At 35.5% G+C, this 20,919-nt stretch overlaps 1 protein-coding gene and 1 pseudogene across 8 annotated transcripts in view; one reads left to right on the top strand and one right to left on the bottom strand.

Annotated features, from left to right (window-relative positions):
* STK3 (serine/threonine kinase 3) overlaps nucleotides 1-20,919 on the top strand; it is a 375,543-nt gene that overhangs the window by 162,919 nt on the left and 191,705 nt on the right. For all 8 annotated transcript variants that reach the window (XM_072773995.1, XM_072773990.1, XM_072773993.1 and 5 more), the window contains 2 exons: nucleotides 19,448-19,612; nucleotides 20,121-20,288. In XM_072773995.1, the coding sequence (XP_072630096.1) occupies nucleotides 19,448-19,612; nucleotides 20,121-20,288 (333 nt within the window). The remainder of the gene's footprint in view (nucleotides 1-19,447; nucleotides 19,613-20,120; nucleotides 20,289-20,919) is intronic.
* On the bottom strand, nucleotides 18,248-19,172 carry LOC140603599 (nucleophosmin pseudogene; annotated as a pseudogene).

Below are 20,919 nucleotides of genomic sequence, written 5' to 3'. Positions count from 1 at the left end.
GGTTTTATCTTCATTGTTCACTGCTTTATCTCCATTCTTAGTACAGTGCCTGGCATGCAGGATGCTCAGTAAATATTTGTTAGCATGATGGATGAATGAATGAATGAGAAGCGAGAGGGCAAAGGACATCTTGAAAGAGGAAACAATGATATGCTAAAATTATATTTCCCTCTCTAAAAGTTGAGGTGTCACACTTCTAGGTCACCTGAAGGAGAACAGCATCTGGTTTAAATGGATTTATTTTTCTCACACATAATTGCTCAAAATCATTGCCATGTTGTAGATTGATGGATCTATGTTAGGATCATGATGTTGTGTATAATTTTTTGTTTTTCCTAGAGTTATTCCTTTTGTTTTTTTCCTTCATGTTTAGAGAAGCAGCATATGCCATCTTTATCATTTTGCTAATGTCTTCTACCTTCTTAATCATTTTACCTGTTTCCTGGAATTTATGTGATTCTTCTTTGAGAAGACATTCTTTGGAGCTTCCTGATTTCTTGTTCTAATGTGGACTCATTGCTTTTTAGGTCTGCTGTACAGCTGCATCCTTGGAATTTCTTTTCACTGGACTTTTGGGTTAGTGCCATCATTTTCTTGTATATTTCCTATTTCCTTGGTTTTCACCCTTGTTTTGTATTCTTCCTAAACTATCTTCTTCATGGTACAAGAATAAGAGGTCAACTATTTGAATCCCGCATGTCTGAAAATGTCTTTATTTTGCTTTCACAGTTGATTGATTGATAGCTTATGTAGAAATTTACATTGAAAATAAGCTTCTCTGAGAGCTTTGAGGGCTTTCATCTATTATCTTCTAGCATCTGATGTTGCTAATGTTATAGCTAATGCCTCTCAGAGTCTTATTTATCTGTAGGCCTCTTACCTGCCTCCTCCCCCAAACCCCCCAAATCTGGAACTTTTTAGACTTTTCTTTTTATCTTGATGTTCCTGATACTGCACAAGGAATAAAATGTGTCACAAGGATGTACCTACTAGATGTGAGTCCTTTTTATTAGTTATGCTCAACACTCAATTCTTTTCAAATAGCACTTTTGTCTTTTTTCAGATTTGGAACACTTTCCTTAATAAGCTCCTCCTCTATTTTCTTCACTGGATGATGAATCTTCTGAATTTTATTCTTTTTTTTTTTCCTCCTAGATTTTTTTTTTTTTTTTTTTTTGGTCTTTTTACCTTTTGGGGAGTTGGTAGGGGGTGATTTCTTCTACTTTATTTTGTGAGTCTTCTAACTGAATTTCTTATTTCAGGAGTATATTTTAATTTATAAGAACTCTTTCATTTTTCATTTGTCCTTTTTTGTAACATCTTGATGTTGAGGCATGGATGCAAAAGTTTTTCTCATCACTCTAAGAAAAACAAGTTTTTGAAAAAGTTATTTCCTGTTTCCTGAATCATCTTTACTTCCTCTGGGGTGGTTGTTTCCTCTGTTCTGGTCTTGCCCATGGCAAGGGTCAGCAGGAAGGCTGACCAGCACTCACTGGAAACATTGGGCAATGCTTTTTGACTGGCAGATATAATTTTAGGGTGAATGGACTGGGAGATGGCTTTTCGGGGAAGGGCCTACAGAGCAGTTTGTTCAATTTCTTGAGAGAGGAGCCTCTCACTCTGCTCCCATGTGGGGTTAAGTGCCAGAATGCATGTCATCTGCATATATGGGGATGAGGGTAGGGGTAGAATAAGGATTCCATTTTCTTCTTTTCTTTTCTTATTCTATTTTCTTCTTTTCAGCTTCTATGAAAAAGCTAGTTGCCATTTCCATCCCTTCTTACTCCTGCCCAACCTCCCCAGTGGTGGAGCCTCTTGGAGTTTACTTGGCAATCACTCCTTTTGTTGCACACTCCTTCTTTGCCTCTTGGCTGTGGATCTTTCCATAGAATGCTTCCAAAGTCATTAAACTCTCTTGTGATGATTTCTTTTGTTATTAGTTATTTATTTATTTATTTATTTTCAAAAGTCTCTATCAGCTTAATGAGGTTTCAGGAGAAGGAGAGACAAATAACTAAACAAATTAATTACAAATTTAGGTTAGCTTTTGAACCTGAATCAACGATATCCCCCCCCTTGCCTTATGTGTATTTTATATAGCTTTCATATTCTTAGGTGTTTCGTACAACTACTTTTGAGGATTCATTTGATAATCCCTTAAAAGTTTGAATCCATACAGACTTTGGGATCCTCCAGCAATTCTCCTCTTTCATCTGTACTTAGAGAAATCCTAGCACAATTGTACAGTGAGGCATAGGCAAGAATGTTGTCACAACAGAAAATTAGAAGCAAATCTAAATCTCGATCAGTATTAGACCTTGGACTAGAAGATTGCTATCATTCTTTCTGTCTCCATAATTCTCTAGCTCTTTGGTAAAGGCAAACTGAGAGTAGTGTTCTGGCTGAACCCTTTCAGAATATGTAGGACCCAGTTGTCCAGATGAGAACAACATTAAAATACCAAATAAATTATGTCTCTTAAAACATGTATAAACATTTATCTTGGTATATAAGAGAAAATTTTAGTATTTACCTTTACCCAGGTGAGATATATTTCTGTGATGTTGTGTGTGTGTGTGTGTGTGTGTGTGTGTGTGTGTGTAGTGGGTGAGGGGGGGGTGCGCAATGAAGGAAAAAGAATAATGGAGAAGTTGTTCCAGACTGAAGAAAGCAATTCCTAAGTTATGTGTATGTGTTTTCCTCAAGGCTTATGGTGGTCTGTTTTATTATGAAAATAATTGGGAAAGCCGAGTTTTATTTAAACATCACCTCTTTAGAAGTGTGAAGGACACTTTAAGACTATTCTGTTTGGTAAATTCTCACTGTTAGTTTTATAACTGATTCTCAACTTCAGTGACAGATTTTTGATAGATATTTTGTGAGCAGTACTATTTATATAGTATTGGTATGTGTCAGGCACTATTCTAAATACATGTATGGTTTTGCATTTAATCCTCATATAAGGATTAAACAACTGTATGAATAAGAACTATTGACCCATGTTGTAGGTGGGAAACTGAATCATAGAGTGGTAAGTAGATTAGAGGGAAAGAAAGGGTTAAAATTATATCAAACTACTAGAATTAAACTGTAGTAATTAAGAGCACAGATTCTGGAAGCAGAGTTTGTGGGTTTGAATCTGGTTCTGCTATATATTGGGTATGTGAACTTGGGCAACTTTCTTTTCTTACTCATTTTCTGCATCTACTAAATGAGATAAGAAGACCACCCTACTTCACTGAGTTGTTCTGACAATTAAGTATATAAAATGCAAGGAATATCACCTAGCACATATAAAGCCCTGTAGGTATTTGTTCTTGCTACTGTCATCATCATCCTGTCATCTCACTTATATAGATGGGAATGTCTTTGCGATCAGATGTGTTTGAGCAGAATATAAAGAGGACTATGGAATCAAGAACAGAATCCTAGTATCCACCACGAGTACTTTGAATTATCTTTGTTGATGAGGGAGATATAGACTTAATAAGAGGGCTACATTTTTAGGTACAGTGAAGGGTTCTTTAATAGAATCAAACAGTGGCTATTCACAATAGACTACGGTGTTTTTTATCTTCGTGCACTTAGAGTTAACGCCTTGTACATATATCTTTTTTGTAAATATTTGATTTATTGTATTTTAAAAATATATGTTCTGCCTTGATATGTATTTTGTTTTACTTCAGATATATTTTTTTCCTCAGTGAAGTCATACCAATTTTTTATTGACTTAAGATTTATTTGGAGTTTCAAAGTTTAATATTGTTTCATTGATAATAATAGTCATCTTTTTGATTTGTATGGGCTTCTATTCCATAAAGTGCTTTTTGGCGGTTTATATTTGCCTCTCTGTTATTGGACTAATTCATGTTTGACTTCCCTAATCACTTTGTTGCATGCTCTCTCTTTGTGTAATAGATACTAGTTCATATAGGATTTACAACTCCATATATATTGAGTGCTTTTCTGTTGTCTTCTGATCTCTTTTTCAGGAATCTTTTCATGTGGGAAAGGATTTTAAAATGTCTGCCCACTGACCATTTTCACAGTAGAGTATCAGTTCTCTTTCTCTTCAGATCAAGGGATTATAAGCAGCGTGTATATATGTATATTTACATATGGTGTAAGTAGTGAAAGCTTTCATTTTGAATCACTAGTTGTGGGACTTTGTGATAGATTATTAATCTTTTTTTTTTGCCAAACATCTGCAATCCAGATTTCATGAAGACAGCCTCTCCCTGCCCTTTTGTATATAATAATGGCTAAAATATTCTAGTTATGTTTTCTAATGTATGTTCTATGTGTTGAGCAGATTTGTGTTCTTCTGGAAAAATCCCATAAATTTTTTATTGTTTAAAACCTTGGCTATTTTATACCCTCAACCCTCCTTTCTTTGGGGTAGGAGGAGATAGATTGGTGAGGGGTGGGAGGGTGTTACTCTGCTGTTTTTTCCAGTCTTTTCCTCATGTTGAATACCTATAAGCCCCATTAAATTGTATGTATTCTTTTTCCCAAGAGAGAAAGAGTAAGAGGGGAAAAAATTTTGATTGTAAAGAAGTTGGAATCTGAGGCTTGATGGTTGTTCAGATAAAGTCTTGCATGTAACCTTAAGTATTACCTTTGAGATTTAGGTTATTTCAGAGATTGCTACTTAACTCCTCAACTTTCTCTAAACCACTGGTTTTTAGTAAGTTGTTTGATCACCATTGTCTGTGATTATGTCATGTATGCCATAAAAACTAATGGGCACTGAAGCATTCAAGGAGTTCTGTAAAATGAGAAGTCTAAATGTAATATTAATACGATTTGGAGTAAGCATTTATTAGCTGGGGGAAGTGGTACTAGGAAATGAAGGCAAAGAAGGGACTTAAACCCTGCACGTTCTTTTAAAAAACATGATTATACTATTTTCCTGGTTCCCAGTATCGTATTCTGGAATGGGGCAGAATATAGAAATCAGCTTCAGAAATCTTATGCTGTTAAATATCTGGAATAACTTTTAGTAGTTTTAGAGTTGGTCAGTGGTTTGTGCTTTATACAAACCTTTTTTCTAGGAGCTTCCCCACTTTTTGGTATCAACTTCAAGTTTATCACTTTTTGGTTATAAGTATAAGAAAACCCAGCCTAGACTGGTTTAAGCCAAAATGGGAATTTATTTGCTCACATAACTAAAAGTCTTTGTAGAGCTAATTTCATGTATGGCTGATTCAGGGTGAAAGGAGTTAACTTTAATTCATCTTTTTATTTTGATACCTCTGTATTGAGTCTAGTCTCCAACAGATTTTTGCCTCATATGAAATCCAGCAAGGATTCTTGTGCTTCATTGCTTCTGGATGGGTCATATGCCTTTCTCTGAGCACGTCATCTTGATCTGTGTCTAACCATTTTGATCTGTGTCTAACCTGGAGCTAGGATGAAGCTGAGTAGTAGAAATAACATATTCTGAGGATGGGGAAGTAGTAATTTCCTAAGGGGAATCAGAATATGTTAGCAGGAGAAGGGTGAATGGGTGTTAAAATGGCAAAATGTAATGAATAATTCTATATATTTACTAAAACTCAAATCAAAGCAAAATGTATCAAGAATAAAACAATTAAAGAAACCCTCACCTCTAAATAACTTAAAAAATGTATGTTAAATGTTAGAAGTATTTATTGACATTTGGAGTCAAAATTGTTGGCTCTCTAACCCTTTCTCCTTCTGTCACAGTAAGGGATGTAACTGTTGATATCCATGGGACCTTGTTTCTGCTGTGTCAGCAGTAAAAGTTTGCTGTAAGACTTCTTCTGGGAAGTCTGTTCATCAGGATTTAAAGACCCGTGGTTCCTTATTAGAACCACGGTGGACTGACCCTGGTATTAGTTCTGATGTCTACAATCCCTTTTCTTAAGAAGGATTTTCTTACCCTAGCAGGTACTATTACTGTTTAGAGCTGTACTAGAATCTTAGGAGAATGAATCTTTTTGTGTGAGAAGTAATTCTTGCTCCTTACTTGGTGTATCCCATAGAGTGAAATTGAGTTCTAAGTATATTTTGCATATGATTCTTAAAGTTCCAAGCCACAGCATTAATATGACTGTGCACTGTAGGATTAGACCTATCAAATTTTTCATAGCAATCATGTGCCAGGTTTTAATCTCTGGTTAAATACATCATACATGTACACTCCATTACATCTTTCCTAAATCTTTTGATTGGATATACACACTTTTATGATTTTACACATCACAATATAGTTCTTCCAATAGACTTTCTCTTCTACCTTAACTAAGTAAATTAACCTTACAAAGTTATTTCTTTGGCTGCCCTTATTGGGAAGCTGCCCGGTCTTCACCTTCGTTGCTGTTCTCCTTGGCATTTGTCCCAGTTCTGTTTCCTTTTCATCAGTCAGGCCCACCTTCATCTACTTTATTTTTGTATGGTACATTCCTCGCCTGGTGGACTGCCTGTCACTGCCAGATGGACGGTGAGCTCTCCCTCCCTGCCTTAAATATGACCCTGAGTACATGGTGACATAGTTATTTGAAAGGAGATGATTTAGTGGAAGGACCCAGGATTCCTGCATTGTTACTTAGTAGCTCTTGGGACCATGGGTAGTTGTGTAACTTCTCTAAACTTAAGATGCCTAAGCCTAAATTAGGCCTAATATCATATTACTTTCTTTACCTACCTCAGTGTTTTCTTTTGAGGAACAAAGATGCTGCATGTCAGAACATTTTGTAACCTGGAAAATTGTGTATGAACTTAAATCGCTATTTTATTACTATCATGGCAAAAATATCTAAAACAGTATGTAATTTTAATGGCCACTGGTTTAAGAATTTTGTGATACTTGTTGAAATAGAGAATGTTCTCTAGCATTGGAAAAATATACTAAAAGATTATTGTGTCTTATCTAGTAAAGTCTTGGTTAATCTTAGGAAATCAAGAGATGCATATAAGTTAATTTTCCAGAAAATAGGAATTTAGCTTCCTAGGTAGCAGATCTCTAATTTTAACAATTTTAGATGGAGAGTTTTTAAAATGGTATAGCATAGTTTTCTGTACTTTGAACCAGAATGTGTGTGAGCCACTTACCCTTTTAATGATATAAATTAAGGAAAAAATGTAAGTAATTATGAGTACATCGTAAACATTTCAAATAGTATGAAAGGGGAATTAGTGTCTCCTTACTTGCCCCTCAGTTTTACTTCCTTGAGGTAATGTCCGTTAACAGTTTCTTGTGGGTCCTTTGAGCACATATGTACACATATCATATTTTACACAAGGGATTCATACTGTATATGTGTTCTGTTCCTTGTCTTTTTTCCCTTTAACTTCTGATCTTAGAGATCTGCCTACACTGGTACATATAGGTCCACATGTATGTGACAACATATATTTCTTTCAGTACTTTGGACAAAATGAGTTCCAGCTTTTCCGTTTTTGTTGTTCTAATCAAAGCTGCAGGAATGTTTATATTTGTGTATTGGCATACTATGTTATGTCCTTTGGATACATTCTGAGAAATGGCGCTACTGGGTTAGAGGGCAAGTTCATTTTTATTTTTATTTTTATTTTTTTTAAGATTTTTAAAATTTTTTATTTATTCATGATAGACATAGAGAGAGAGAGAGAGAGGCAGAGACACGGGCAGAGGGAGAAGCAGGCTCCATGCCGGGAGCCTGACTCAGGACTCGATCCCAGGACTCCAGGATCGCGCGCTGGGCCAAAGGCAGGCGCCAAACCACTGAGCCACCCAGGGATCCCCGCAAGTTCATTTTTAATAACAATTTTGTTTTTACTTGAGAGACTGCTACCTAAGTTGTATATGATTTTTTAGTGGTTGGGGCAGTTTCAGCTTGAAATATGAATGGAGCATGGATTTTGCTTTTGATGCCTTCCTGTTTCACGGCATGCTCTGACTCTTCTTCATCTTCCCAATTGTATCTAATTTTGCTCAACACGTTCATTATTCTACCACAGAACTGTCCATTGGGATTGTAAGCAAGGTTGCACACTTGTTAGCTGCTTGCTGCTGCTCCTGTTGCTGCCACTATAAATGATTTTACGATTTATCTTCCCCACACTAGCTTTCCATTGCTAGTGGACTGAGTCTGCCATCAGAGTTTTCTTTCTGAAAGTTCTCATAGGTTCATATCATCTTTCCACTTAAAAATTTGTGGGTATATAAAGCAGAGTTTGGCCCTAACCTGCCTTTGCATTCACTGACAAACTGTTCATCCTTCAAGAGTCAGCTCAAAAGTTGAGTCTTCTTGAAGTGGGGAGAATGGTGTGGTGAGCTTGTTGTCAAGGCTGGCAGGAACTGTATCATTCAAGGTCTTGAGGGTTAAGTTTTATGGTTTCGATTTTAAGAGTACTGGTTGTAATGCATTATCAGCTGCTGTCCTGGAGTGCTCCTCTATCTAATCCTGTTGCTACAGGCATTACTTAATATTATAATTATTTGTTCCTGTGCCATCCTTTCCACTGAATTTTGAGCACCATGAAGGTAAGGGCAGTATAACAGGCCCTCAGTAAATTCCTGTTAGTATCGCCCTCCTGCAGTTGTGTTTGCGTATCAAATGAAATGATAGTTGTACTATAGCTGGCAGAGTTAAATCTCAGTAAATGTCAGCTGTTGCTGATGTTACTGGTATCAGTATCATCATCTATCGGTCAATCCTGACTTGGGGAGTGTAGGGTGGTTTCTGTGAAGAGGTGAGATTTGATCCAGGGCTTAAAACACTGTGTGAGGATTACATTGGTGAGTTTTCATCAAATGGTTTTCAAGACTTTACGAAGTCACTGTGAAAGTTGAAACTTAAAATTTTATAATAAAATATAGTTGTCTGTGCCTTGAAAGGGGGAAGTGTGTTTCATTCTTTTTCATTTTAATGGACAGTAGGTACTAAATAGAGAATTAATGCATTATTTTATATAAGTAATTATGTCAAAAGGTGGGGTTTAAGTAAGATTGTCAAGATTCATTTTTAGAAAATTAAAATTCTTAATTTTGTACGAACTTATAAAAGCTCACTTGAATTTGTTTTTACTGACATAAAAACATTAAGGCAGTATGTATATTTTAAAACAGCTTGTGCATGTGCCCTTGAGACAATTTGGTGGGTGCATTTTTATCAAAACCATATACACAGTGACATATTAAATGTATCATATTATTATACTAATCATATGACTCTAGAAACAAAAGTAACCAGAGGACTAAAGCCTATCAAAACCATCTTTTTGTTTTTGTACAATGAAATTCTTTTTAAATTTGCCAATGAATTCATACCAATATTGAATCCAGATGTAGACTTTGTCTTTTAATGTATTAGCTCAGCTATAAGTCTTATTTCCATCCCTGATTACTGAGTCTTTCATTCATGGTTTATTATATCTCTTCCACCTTCCTTTATTCACTTTTAAAAATAGACTATAAAATGTAATTCAAATGATTTTATTTTATTTATTTTTAAAAATATTTTATTTATTTATTCATGAGAGACACAGAGAAAGAGAGGCAGAGACACAGGCAGAGGGAGAAGCAGGCTCCATGCAGGGAGCCCAATGCGGGACCCGATCCCGGGACTCCAGAATCACGCACGCCCTGGGCCAAAGGCAGGCACTAAACCACTGAGCCACCCAGGGATCCCCCAAATGATTTTAAAATGACATTCCTTCATTTATATAGTGATAGAAATAAAACTAAACCTTATTGTATTAAAGATAACCTAATTATATCCACAGATGAAGTATTCTGTTGATAAAATTTTTCATTGGAAATAATTTTGATGGATACCACTAAATGAAGTATCTTTCCACTGTGGTCCCATTTCACTTTGAAAAGTATTTTTTATAATAGTTTCTGAGTTTTTAAGTCTGTCTTTCATGCTAGATTGGAGTCACATAAGGTTAGGTTAAATATTTTAAAAATTCAGTGTAGAGCAGGTACTCAGTAAATGCTTTTTCAGTGAATTAATATTATCTAGGACTTATTGGAAAATACTTCTGCCTTCTTATTTCCTGCCTTCTTAGATCACTTTCACACATGCTTTATATTCTTCCTGTCTGCCACACATGTGCTGTTATCCTTGGCAACATTGTGATCCATATGGGATAATTTTATAATTGATATCTCATTGTTTTAATTTGCTTTTCTTTGATTATTAGTGAAGTTTAATATTTTCTGTGTATGTTAACTAGCTTTATTTTTAGTTTTTGTATATTTGTGAATTGTATATTTATTTCTTTGCCTATTGTTGGATTTTATTGTTTTCTGAAGGATTAATGTGAGTTCTTTATGTTCTACATAATTCTGTATGCTAAACATCTTACTACATTTTCTGTGTTTTTGTTTTCTGAGCTTCTAGCTTTTATGCAGACAAAGCTAATCGATCCTCAGAATTTTTTGTTTGCTTTCTTTGATGAGAAACTATTCTGCCTACTGATTTGATAACTTAGATATTTAAATCATTTAAAAATGTTTAAATCATTGATGTCTATGTTTGTTTTAGTGGTATTAAGCATCTGTTTTCAATGAAATACTCATTAAGCCACCTATAATGTCCTCAGTTAAGGTTACTTTTCAGGTCAGGTGAGTGTGCGTGTGCTTACTTGCAGAATTTATTAACAGAATACTTGTTTTGTTTGGCTGGTACACCACTTATAATAATTCACATTTGAATGCTAGGATGAAGCAGGAGTTCTTCCCTGATATTCATGGTTGATACTCAGTTTTACTGCTTGTTTATGGCTGGGATCTATTCTTGTTAAGCACTAGTATTATGGCAGATGACTGTTTTGATAGACATTGCCTTTACTAATTGTCAAAAATTTGAATATCATCTTTGGAGCAAGCCTTGCAACTCCCTTGCAACTCTCCTATTTTGAAACCAATTAATATTTGTATGATATTTGACAGACCACTTTATTTCTCTGAGTTTGTTTCCTCATCTAAAAAAGGGACTATGTGTTTCTGTTTACTTAATTGAGTTGTGAGACTCATAAAATACTCTTTAAACTATAAAGTAATATAAAAATTTAAGACAGCATTATATCTCAGTGTTCTAGAAAATGTTACTGTTTACTGTTGTTTAAATAACTGTATTCAAGGATAAAAACCTTTTATTTCATAATTGAAGTTAAAAGGCCCAATGTGTAGATGCCTCATTCAAACTTCATTATTCAAATGGAATCTTAAAATAAAACTATATTACAGATCACTTTAACACGTATCTATGTACTAGTATGAATAATTGGATATTGTGCCATTTTTTGATTAGGGCAGGATATGAGGTGATCCCTAAAGTAAAGGGAGGAGTTAATTACAAAGAGAAAAAAGCATAATGAAAGAGGGACTTTATAAACTTTATATATTTGCACCAGGTCTGTCCTCTCTACCCTTAATTCAGGGCCAAATATAGGCAGTGCCCTCGGTATTCTTATAAACTTCATAGGTACTGAGACTGTCCATGTCCTCACCTTCAACACCTACTACCTTTAACAGAATCTGTATGAGTCAGTGAAGTACATATTTGTGAAAAGAATAAAAAAAAAATGAATGTCTAAATCAGTGTGAATTTATTTGTTAAGACTATGAAGATCTTTTGTAAATACAGAATCAGAGGGTTGGAATGAACCTTTGAAATCATCTAGTAAAGGTAGACAGTTCATGAATCAGTAGATCTTTGGCAGGTCTTTAGTGGCAGATTCTTTACAGCACTGAAATCAGATCTTGAGACCCAGAAATATAGCAAGTCTATTTAATCCTGAACTTTCTCTACTATAGCTCTGTAATATAGGGTACATAAGCAGAGATAACAAATCAAAGAGTTGATGAAGGATTAGTGACTTGTTCGTTGGAAATAATGGAATGTTACGAGGATAAAAAGTGAAGTCTAGGTAATTGAAAAGATCAGTATTGAAGTAATTAAACATGACTCAGTTTTATGGATTGGTGCTGCTGTTGTAGCACCTGTAAGCTCTTTAATTTTTATACCAGGAGTGGGGAGAGGGGAAAAACCCAGGTACATATGACAGCACCACAGCCTTGCATAGTGATGCGTTGTGGTGGCCCTAAACAACATTCCTCCCTCCCATTCTCCCACCTTGGCTGTAAACTGCTAATTTATGTGGCATCTTCTTTTTTTTACAAAACTGCAAGTCTGTATTCATTCATTATTATTTATCAAGTGCTAACAATAGCCCAGCATGGTTACATGAGTGAACAGAACAAAGATCCCTGCTCTTGTGGGCCCTTTTTCTGGTGCAGTGCTATCCAATAGAAACATAAAATGAGCCACAAATGTAATTTTTAAAAAAGATTTTATTTATTTATTCATGAGAGACATAGAGAGATTGGTAGAGACACAAGCAGAGGAAGGCAGGCTCCCTGCAGCAAGCCCAATGTGGGGGACCCATCCCAGAACTCCGGGACCATGCCCTGAGCTGAAGGCAAACGCCCAAGTCCTGAGCCATGCAGGCTTCCTGCCACAAATGTAATTTAAAATTTCCTCGTAGCCATACTAAAAAAAGAAAAAAGTAATAGGTGAAATTACCTTTAATAATATACTAAATATATTAACATATAGTACAGTATCATAATATTAAATAATATATCTAATATTATTTAAATAACAATGTATTTTAAACATTAATAAATTTTATAATAAACATAAATATCGTTTAAAAGTATAATAAATTTAAAAATTATAAGTGAGACACTTTTCCTGCTCTTTTTAGTACTAAGCTTTGAACTTTGGTGTATATTTTACATTTATAATCTCTCAGCTTGGACTAGTTCACATGCTTGGGAGCTACTCTGTTAGGCAGTGCGACTTTAGAGCATGGTGCTTGCTTTCTGTGGACCATCAAGTCTGACCATCTAGTCAAAGGTAGAGAATAAGTTCCTGGTAGAACTAGAATTTTCAGAAAATCCAGATTCCTTACTCATGGCCTATGAAGGCTTGTGTGATCTGGCTTTTGCGTGTCCCATATCTCATCTAGAACTAGTGTTTTTCTGACTCACTAACTTGAGCCTTCTTTTTTGAACTCAAACATGGGAGGCTTCTTCCTAAATCATGATGTTTTTTTCTTTTTTCCTTTGTGGAGAATGTCATGTTCCCAGACAGCCAGTCGCTTTGTTAGCTCTCTTGTCATTTAAGACTTCAGCAAAAATGTCTCTCAGGCTTTCTTTAATGCCTACTCTAAAGAGCCTTTCTCAGTCATTCTTGATCAACAGCTTTCTATTTTATTGTCCTGCTAGCAATTGTAAACTGTTTTCTTGCGTTACCCTATTTTCTATCATATTATCGTCAACTTACCCCTTCATTAGAGAATATAAGCTCCATGAGAGAAAGAATACTTGTTCTACTCATTTTTATATCCCCAGCAACTGGTGTAATTCCTGGCATGTAGATGGTGCTTGATAAATATTTATTGAATGAATAAATGGCATTCTAGATCAGCTGTCTTGAACTAGAGTGGATTTATTTTTTTTTAATTTTTATTTATTTATGATAGTCACAGAGAGAGAGAGAGAGAGGCAGAGACACAGACAGAGGGAGAAGCAGGCTCCATGCACTGGGAGCCTGACATGGGATTTGATCCCGGGTCTCCAGGATCGCGCCCTGGGCCAAAGGCAGGCGCCAAACCACTGCGCCACCCAGGGATCCCTAGAGTGGATTTATCAAGTGAATTGGATTCTTATGTTGCTATTGAGGAGTATAAGATTGAGAGATGGTTTAGAGTAGTCAGGGTCTTTTAATTTGGAAAGGATTAGGAGAAGTTGGCACTTCAAGGGTTAGGGGAAAGAGATCCAGTTAATTAGTTTCTTTCTTTTTGATGAAGAAAGCAAACTTATATAAGCCAACACATTACTCAAGTACAAATAAAAATGTACAATTCATTTATGACATTCTATATTAATATTACATGTAAATGTAAACCATCTTCCAATTTGTTTAGAATTTTAACATGGCCAGGGGTTTTTTTTTTTTAATAGAGGTGAAATTCATGTAAAATCAGCCAACTTAAAGTGAACAATTCAGTGATCTGAGTGTATTTACAAGGTATAATCACCACCTGTGTCTAGTTTCAAAAATGCTTTTATCACCCCAAACCCATTAAGCAGTTGCACCTTGTTTTACCTATTCTGCTTCAGCCCCTGGCAACCACCAATCTGCTTTCTTTCTCTAAGGATTTACCTATTGTGAATATTTCATATAAATGTGTCTTTTTGTTCTGGCTTCTTTTACTTAGCTTAGTGTTTTTGAAGTCCATCCACATTGTAGTATGTGTCAGTACTTTATACGTTTATATGGCTGAGTAATATTCCACTGTCTATATATACCATAATTTGTTTATTCATTTGGGTTGTCTCAACCTTTTGGCCATGATGATGACGTTGAAAATCTGTCTTCATATATGGCCATTTGTATATCTTTTTTTGGGAAATGTCTACTCAAGTCTTTTGCCCGTGTTTAAATTGGGTTGTCTTTTTGTTGTTGAGTTGTAAGACTTATTTATATACTCTGGGTACTAGACCCTTAACAGATGTGTGTTTTGTAGATATTTTCTCCTATTTTGTAGGTTGTCATTTCATTTTCTTAATACTCTTTAATGCACAAAATTTTTAATTTTGATGAAGTCCAATTTATCATTTTTCCTCATGTTTCTTTACTTTTGATATACCTAATGATCCATTGCCAGACCAATAGTCATGAAGATTTATCCTATGTTTTATGGTTTTAACTCATGTTTAAGTTGTTGGTCTATTTTGAGTAAATTTTTATTTATGGTGTGAGGTAGAGGTCCAGCTTCATTTTTCATGTGGATATCCAGTTGTCCCCCAAGTTGTTTCTTAATGAGACATGAGCCACCGTGGCATTGGTGGCAGTTGAAACAAACTTCTTCCAGTGGTTACTTTCACATTCTACATAGTCTTAAAGCAATATTTTATTTGTTTGTTTTAAAGATTTATTTCTTATTTTAGAGACAAAGCATGTGAATGGGGTGGGAGGGGCAGAGGAAGAAGAAGAGAGAGTCTTAAGCAGACTCCCTGCTAAGTGTAGAGCCTGACACTGGCTCTAGATCTCACGATCCTGATCTTATGATCCTGAGCCAAAACTGAGAGTTTGGAGGCTCAACCTACTGTGCCACCTAGGCGCCCCTCATAGTCTTTTTTTTTTTTTTTTTTTTTAAGGATTTTATTCATTCATGAGAGACACACAGAGTCCCGGGATTGAGTCCCACATTAGGCTTCCTGCATGGAGCCTGCTTCTCCCTCTGCCTGTGTCTCTGCCTCCTTCTTTCTCTGTGTCTCGAATGAATGAATGAATGAATGAATGAATGAATGAATAAATAAATAAATAAATAAATAAATAAAATCTTTATAAAAAAGAGTTTGGTTTGCTTGTCTCTTTTTTTCTTTGCCTGTTCATTGGTTTCACAAAATCATATGTTATTTGTCTTTCTCTGACTGGCTTATACTACTTAGTGTAATACCCATAAAGTCCATCTATGTTGTTGCAGTTGGCAAGATTTCATTCTTTTTAATGGCTGAATAATATTACTCTGTGTGTGTATGTGTGTGTATTTGTATAAATGAATGGACACTTGATGCTGTAACAAACATAGGGCTGTATATATCTTTTTGATTTAGTGTTTTCATTATCTTTGGGTAAATACCCAGTAATGGAATTACTGTAACATATAGTAATTCTATTTTTAATTTTTTTGAAGACCCTCCATACTGTGTTCCACAGTGGCTGCAGTAATTTGCATTCCCACCAGCTAGTGTATGAGGGTCTTTTACTCCACATCATCACCAACACTTGTTATTTCTTGTGTTTTTAATTTTAGCCATTCTGACAGGTATGAAGTGATGTCTCATTGTGGTTTTAATTTGCATTTCCCTGAGGATGAGTGATAGCATCTTTTCTTGTGTCTGTTGGCCATCTGGATATATTTGGGAAAATGTGTATTCAGCTGTTCTGCCCATTTTTAATTGGATTATTTGACTTTTTTTTTTTTTTTTGTGTGTGTGTGTGTGTGTGTTGAGTTGTATAAATTCTTTATATATTTTGGGTATTCACCCCTTATTGGTTTTATTTTTTGCAAATATCTTCTCCCACTCACTGGGTTGCCTTTTTGTTTTGTTGGTGGTTATTTTTCTGTGTAAAAGCTTTATTTAGTTGTGCCTCAATAGTTAGATTTTGCTTTTGTTTCCCTTGCCAGAGGAGAAATATGTAGGAAAATGTTTCTATGGCTGATATCAAATAATTTACTGAATGTGTTTTCTTTTAGTAATTTTATGGTTTTGGATCTCACATTTAGGTCTTTACATTTTGAGTTTATTTTTTATATGGTGTAAGAAAATGGTCCAATTTCATTCTTTTGCATGTAGCTGTCCAGTTTTCCTAGTACCATTTATTGAAAAGACTGTCTCTTTCCAATTGTATATTCTTGAGTTCTTGATTGTAGATTTTGACCATAAACATATAGCTTTAATGCTGGGCTTTCTGTTCTGTTTCATTGATATTTGTGTCCATTTTTACACCAGTACCATACTGTTTTGATTACTACAGCTCTGTAGTACAATATTTTTATATTTTTAATTTCCACTGTATTTTTCTATTATCCCATTGTTGGGTATTTTAATTTTCTTTCTCTCTTTTTTTCCCCTCCTCATACAGAGTAGTATATCCTATCTTTATACAAATTGGAACTTTCCCCCTTCTATCTGTTTATCTTTGGGTTATATTTGCTGCTTATGCTTATAGCAAAAGTAGATTTTATTGTTATGAACGTCTATTTTTATTTTTTAAAAAGATTTTATTTACTTATTTGAGAGAAAGTAAGAGAAAGTGTGAGCAGGCCGAGGGGCAAAGGGAGGAGCAGACTCCCTATTGAGTGGAGAGCCTGATGCAGGACTTGATCCTGAGACTCCAGGATCATGACCTGAGCTGAAGGCAGGTGCTTCACCGACTGAGCCACCCAGGCACCTTTGTTATGAACTTTTAATATCATTTGGACATATTTAAAAACTAGGACGGAGGCAGCCCCGGTGGTACAGTGGTTTGGCGCCGTCTGCAGCCTGGGGTGTGATCCTGGGGGACCCGGGATCGAGTCCCACATCGGGCTCCCTGCATGGGGCCTGCTTCTCTGCATGGAGCCTGCTTCTCCCTCTGCCTGTGTCTCTGCCTCTGTCTCTGTGTCTATGAATAAATAAATAAAATCTTTAAAAAAAAAAACAAACTAGGACGGTGTTTTCAATAAAAATAGAGGCTTTGATAAGTAACACTTGAACAAAGTTTTTCAAGAGAGGCAGCATAGAAGAGTGATTAAAAGCATAGGTTATAGTCAGAACTCACATCTTGGTTCCGTCTTATGTGTGCCAGAGGTATTTACTGAACCCCTATGCAATAGCTTCCTCATTTGTCAGATGGTGGTAATAATAGTATCTAGCTTGTAGGGTTGTTCTAAGGATAAAAGCGATAATGCATGCAAAATGATTAGCACAGTGGCTGGTACAGATAACACTGGCTCTATTGCCGTAACTACTAAGGATGTTTCCTTTTCTTCTTCTCTTGTTGGTCTCTTTTTCTCCCTCCTTCTTCCCTTTTCCTTCCCCTGACAACCTTTGTTTGTGTTTCCATTTTCCTAGTCTTTCTCTGGAATTTTTATTTTTGAATTCTTAGTCTTAGGGCCAGAAATCCAGGATTTGAGTAGGTTGGGATGACCTTGCTAGAAAAGGAGTGATATGGGCATAATTGCGTCATGCAGGAGATTCTTGGCAAGCCACCCTTGTTTCCTTTGTGTAAAACTTGATTTTCATTTTCATCAAGAATTAGTGACATCACAGGGAAGAATGTCTGAATTTACATTCAGGACAGTTAGCTGTGATATCGCTACCTCAGTGTCAGAAGATGTGAGAAATAGCGATTTCTTAGCATTGTATTGATTTTTGGGATAGGTTATGTGTTTTAGGAATGACAATAATTTTACTTTATTTTATTTTACTTTATTTTATTTTATTTTATTTTTTTGATTCATTCAAATATTTATTGAGCAACTAAGGAGACACAAAGGTGATTAAAAATGGCCAAAGGAAAAAAAAATGGCCAAAGAGGTGAGGCAAATGCACAAATCATAGAAAGCAAAGTGTAAGGTGTCACTGAATCACAGCAGTCAAAAGAAAAGCGCTTTAGGAGATCAAGAATCAAATTGCTTCCAGCCTGGAAGGGGTTGTGGATGGGTGGCAAAACAGGAAAGGAGATTTGAGACTTCAGTGTGGATTGATGATGACAGTCAGTATGGACTATATATGTCTCTTCTTTTCCTCTCTCCCCAGCTTTGGGTTTAATTTACCAGTAGTGCCCAAGACTGTTCAATTCACTTTTTCTATACTTGCTTGCATTTTTGCTTTAATGTCTTCTACAGAACTAGGTCCTTTTGGTGTTTTGGGAGTCTTTTCCTGTTTTTTGAAAGATTCTTGACCTTTTGATCTTGGTGTTGATGGTTTTGAGTCTTTTCCATTCTGGTTTGATTTTTGTGCATTTTTGGCTGAAGTATCTTGTATAGATTTCTTTACTGGAGCCTTTTCTTTAGCTTCCTCATCATCAAAATTATCATCATCTTCATCATCGTCATCGTCATCATCTTCATCATCATCTTCATCAGCAGCAAGTTTTACTTTTTTCTGTGGAACCTTGCTACCACTTCCAGGGACAGAACGCTTTCCAGATATACTAAGAAGTTTCACATCTTCTTCTTCATCTTCTGACTCTGCATCTTCCTCCACAGCTACTAAGTGCTGTCCACTAATATGCACAGGCCTGGAACCATATTTCAACTGTTAGACCACAGGTGGTGTTATTTCAAAGCCTCCAAGGGACACCGTTGGCTGTACAGACATTTTCAAAGTTGCCAATGTGACTTTAATTGGACTGCCTTCATAATTCATTGCCTCTGCTTCAACAATGCAGTTCATCCTTTGCACAGCTCCCAAACTGACCTTAAAGATAACTGGTGCTCATTTTTGTCATTATCCACCTTAAAGTGATAATCTTTGTCAGCCTTTAGTTCACAACCAAAAAGATAGTTCTGGGGCTGAAGGGGGCTCGTGTCCATGTCCATCGAATCTTCCATGAGGTGGTGGCACGCACTTAGGTGGGAGAGAAGGCGGACGGAGATAACACGACTACTGTTCTACAGAACAGCCATGCAAGATGGAATCACACTTGATGATAATTTTAAAGAAATTTAATGCTGAAAAAATTTTTCATCAGTAAAATTTGTAATGAGACTGACAAAATATTTGTGAGGAAAAAGCAGTTCCCAGTTCTTTATCATGTTAACCTTTTCCTAGAGGTTTAGTGGTCATTAGAAAGAAGTGTTTGTTACCAGTGCTCTTTTATCTAGCATGGTTTTTCAATCTAGTTTTAAAAATATTTCTTTCCAGTTAACAGAAGATGAAATTGCAACTATTCTTAAATCTACTTTGAAAGGACTAGAATATTTGCACTTTATGAGAAAAATACACAGAGATATAAAAGCTGGAAATATTCTCCTCAATACAGAAGGACATGCCAAATTGGCTGATTTTGGAGTGGCTGGTCAGTTAACAGTAAGTGTAATGATTTTGGAAACACTTGTGGCCTATATGTCCAGATTTGACTGTGACTGAATGTTGATAACTTTTTGGAGGGGGTGATGGGAAGAAATACATAACTACATTGTTCTTGAGAAGAAGGAGCCATAATTTCAGTACTATATATTATTTTTATTTACAATTTAAGAGATGAATCGGTATGAAAAAATGTTGTCATTGAAATGCTTAAATGTTTAAAAAATAAAGCTACATTGATCCATTTCTGTAGCTTTTATTGTTACAATATTATCTTTAATGACTATCTTTAATGAAGATGGGGATCGTTACTTGTGGACTCTTGCTTTATACAGAAATTAAAATTCCTAACTATGTTGTGTCAGTTGAAATTGTAGGAAAATAGTCAATTTCTGATATAATCTGTAGTATTTGAGGGTTTCACCATACAGTTTGATGAATGTGTTGGCAAGTAGAGTCCCTTAGTGATTTTGTAGTAGTATTTATGTCAGTGTAATTTTTGTTGCAGGATACAATGGCAAAACGCAATACTGTGATAGGAACTCCATTTTGGATGGCTCCTGAGGTAATTCAAGAAATAGGCTATAACTGTGTGGCTGACATCTGGTCCCTTGGCATTACTTCTATAGAAATGGCCGAAGGAAAACCTCCTTATGCTGATATACATCCAATGCGGGTAAGAAAATGGTTTGCTAAAAATGTTGATGTTATATGAGTGTTATAGTTTTGTAATTGTCAGTATAAATAAATAAATACAAAGTAAATTAAATAAGTTGATTTAAATTTAGGTTCTGTGCAAAATTTTTTTTAAAAGATTATCAGAGGTTAGTGATGTTAACTTTTCTCCTCCCACATCCTCAGTTGTGAGAAAAGATGTGAAGGCTGTATTTTCCTCTATAGTCACTGTTTTCCTCCCCACAAAATATACCTGTAAAATCTCCCCTTGCCTTTCAAGTAGAAGAAAGGATTGGTAAATTTGCTATATTCTTCAGTTCATCTATTGGTTTCTCAGTGTGGCTGTGGAGGCCTTTGAAAAAATCAGTTCTCACTTTTCTACCCACTTTGCAAATTCTGCCTTTCTGTGTTTTTGTTTTACTTTTTTTCTTCTCTCGTCTGAAGCTAATATTTAAAAAGCCTGACTTCTAATATTGCTACCTACCTGTAGGCAAATTAATTTTACTTCAATTGGTGCTTAGTGAGAAAATAGAATTCCTTTCTTGAACATTATTATATGAACTCCTTTTTCCAGGATGATTTTTTTTTTTGAGTTTGAAGTATGTACCTTGCATATTCAAGTCTAATTGCCT

Source organism: Canis lupus, chromosome 14, assembly GCF_048164855.1.
Source record: "Canis lupus baileyi chromosome 14, mCanLup2.hap1, whole genome shotgun sequence".
Lineage (NCBI taxonomy): Eukaryota > Metazoa > Chordata > Mammalia > Carnivora > Canidae > Canis > Canis lupus.
The sequence above is the reverse complement of the archived record's forward strand: the minus strand, read 5'-3'. Positions and strand labels throughout refer to the sequence as shown.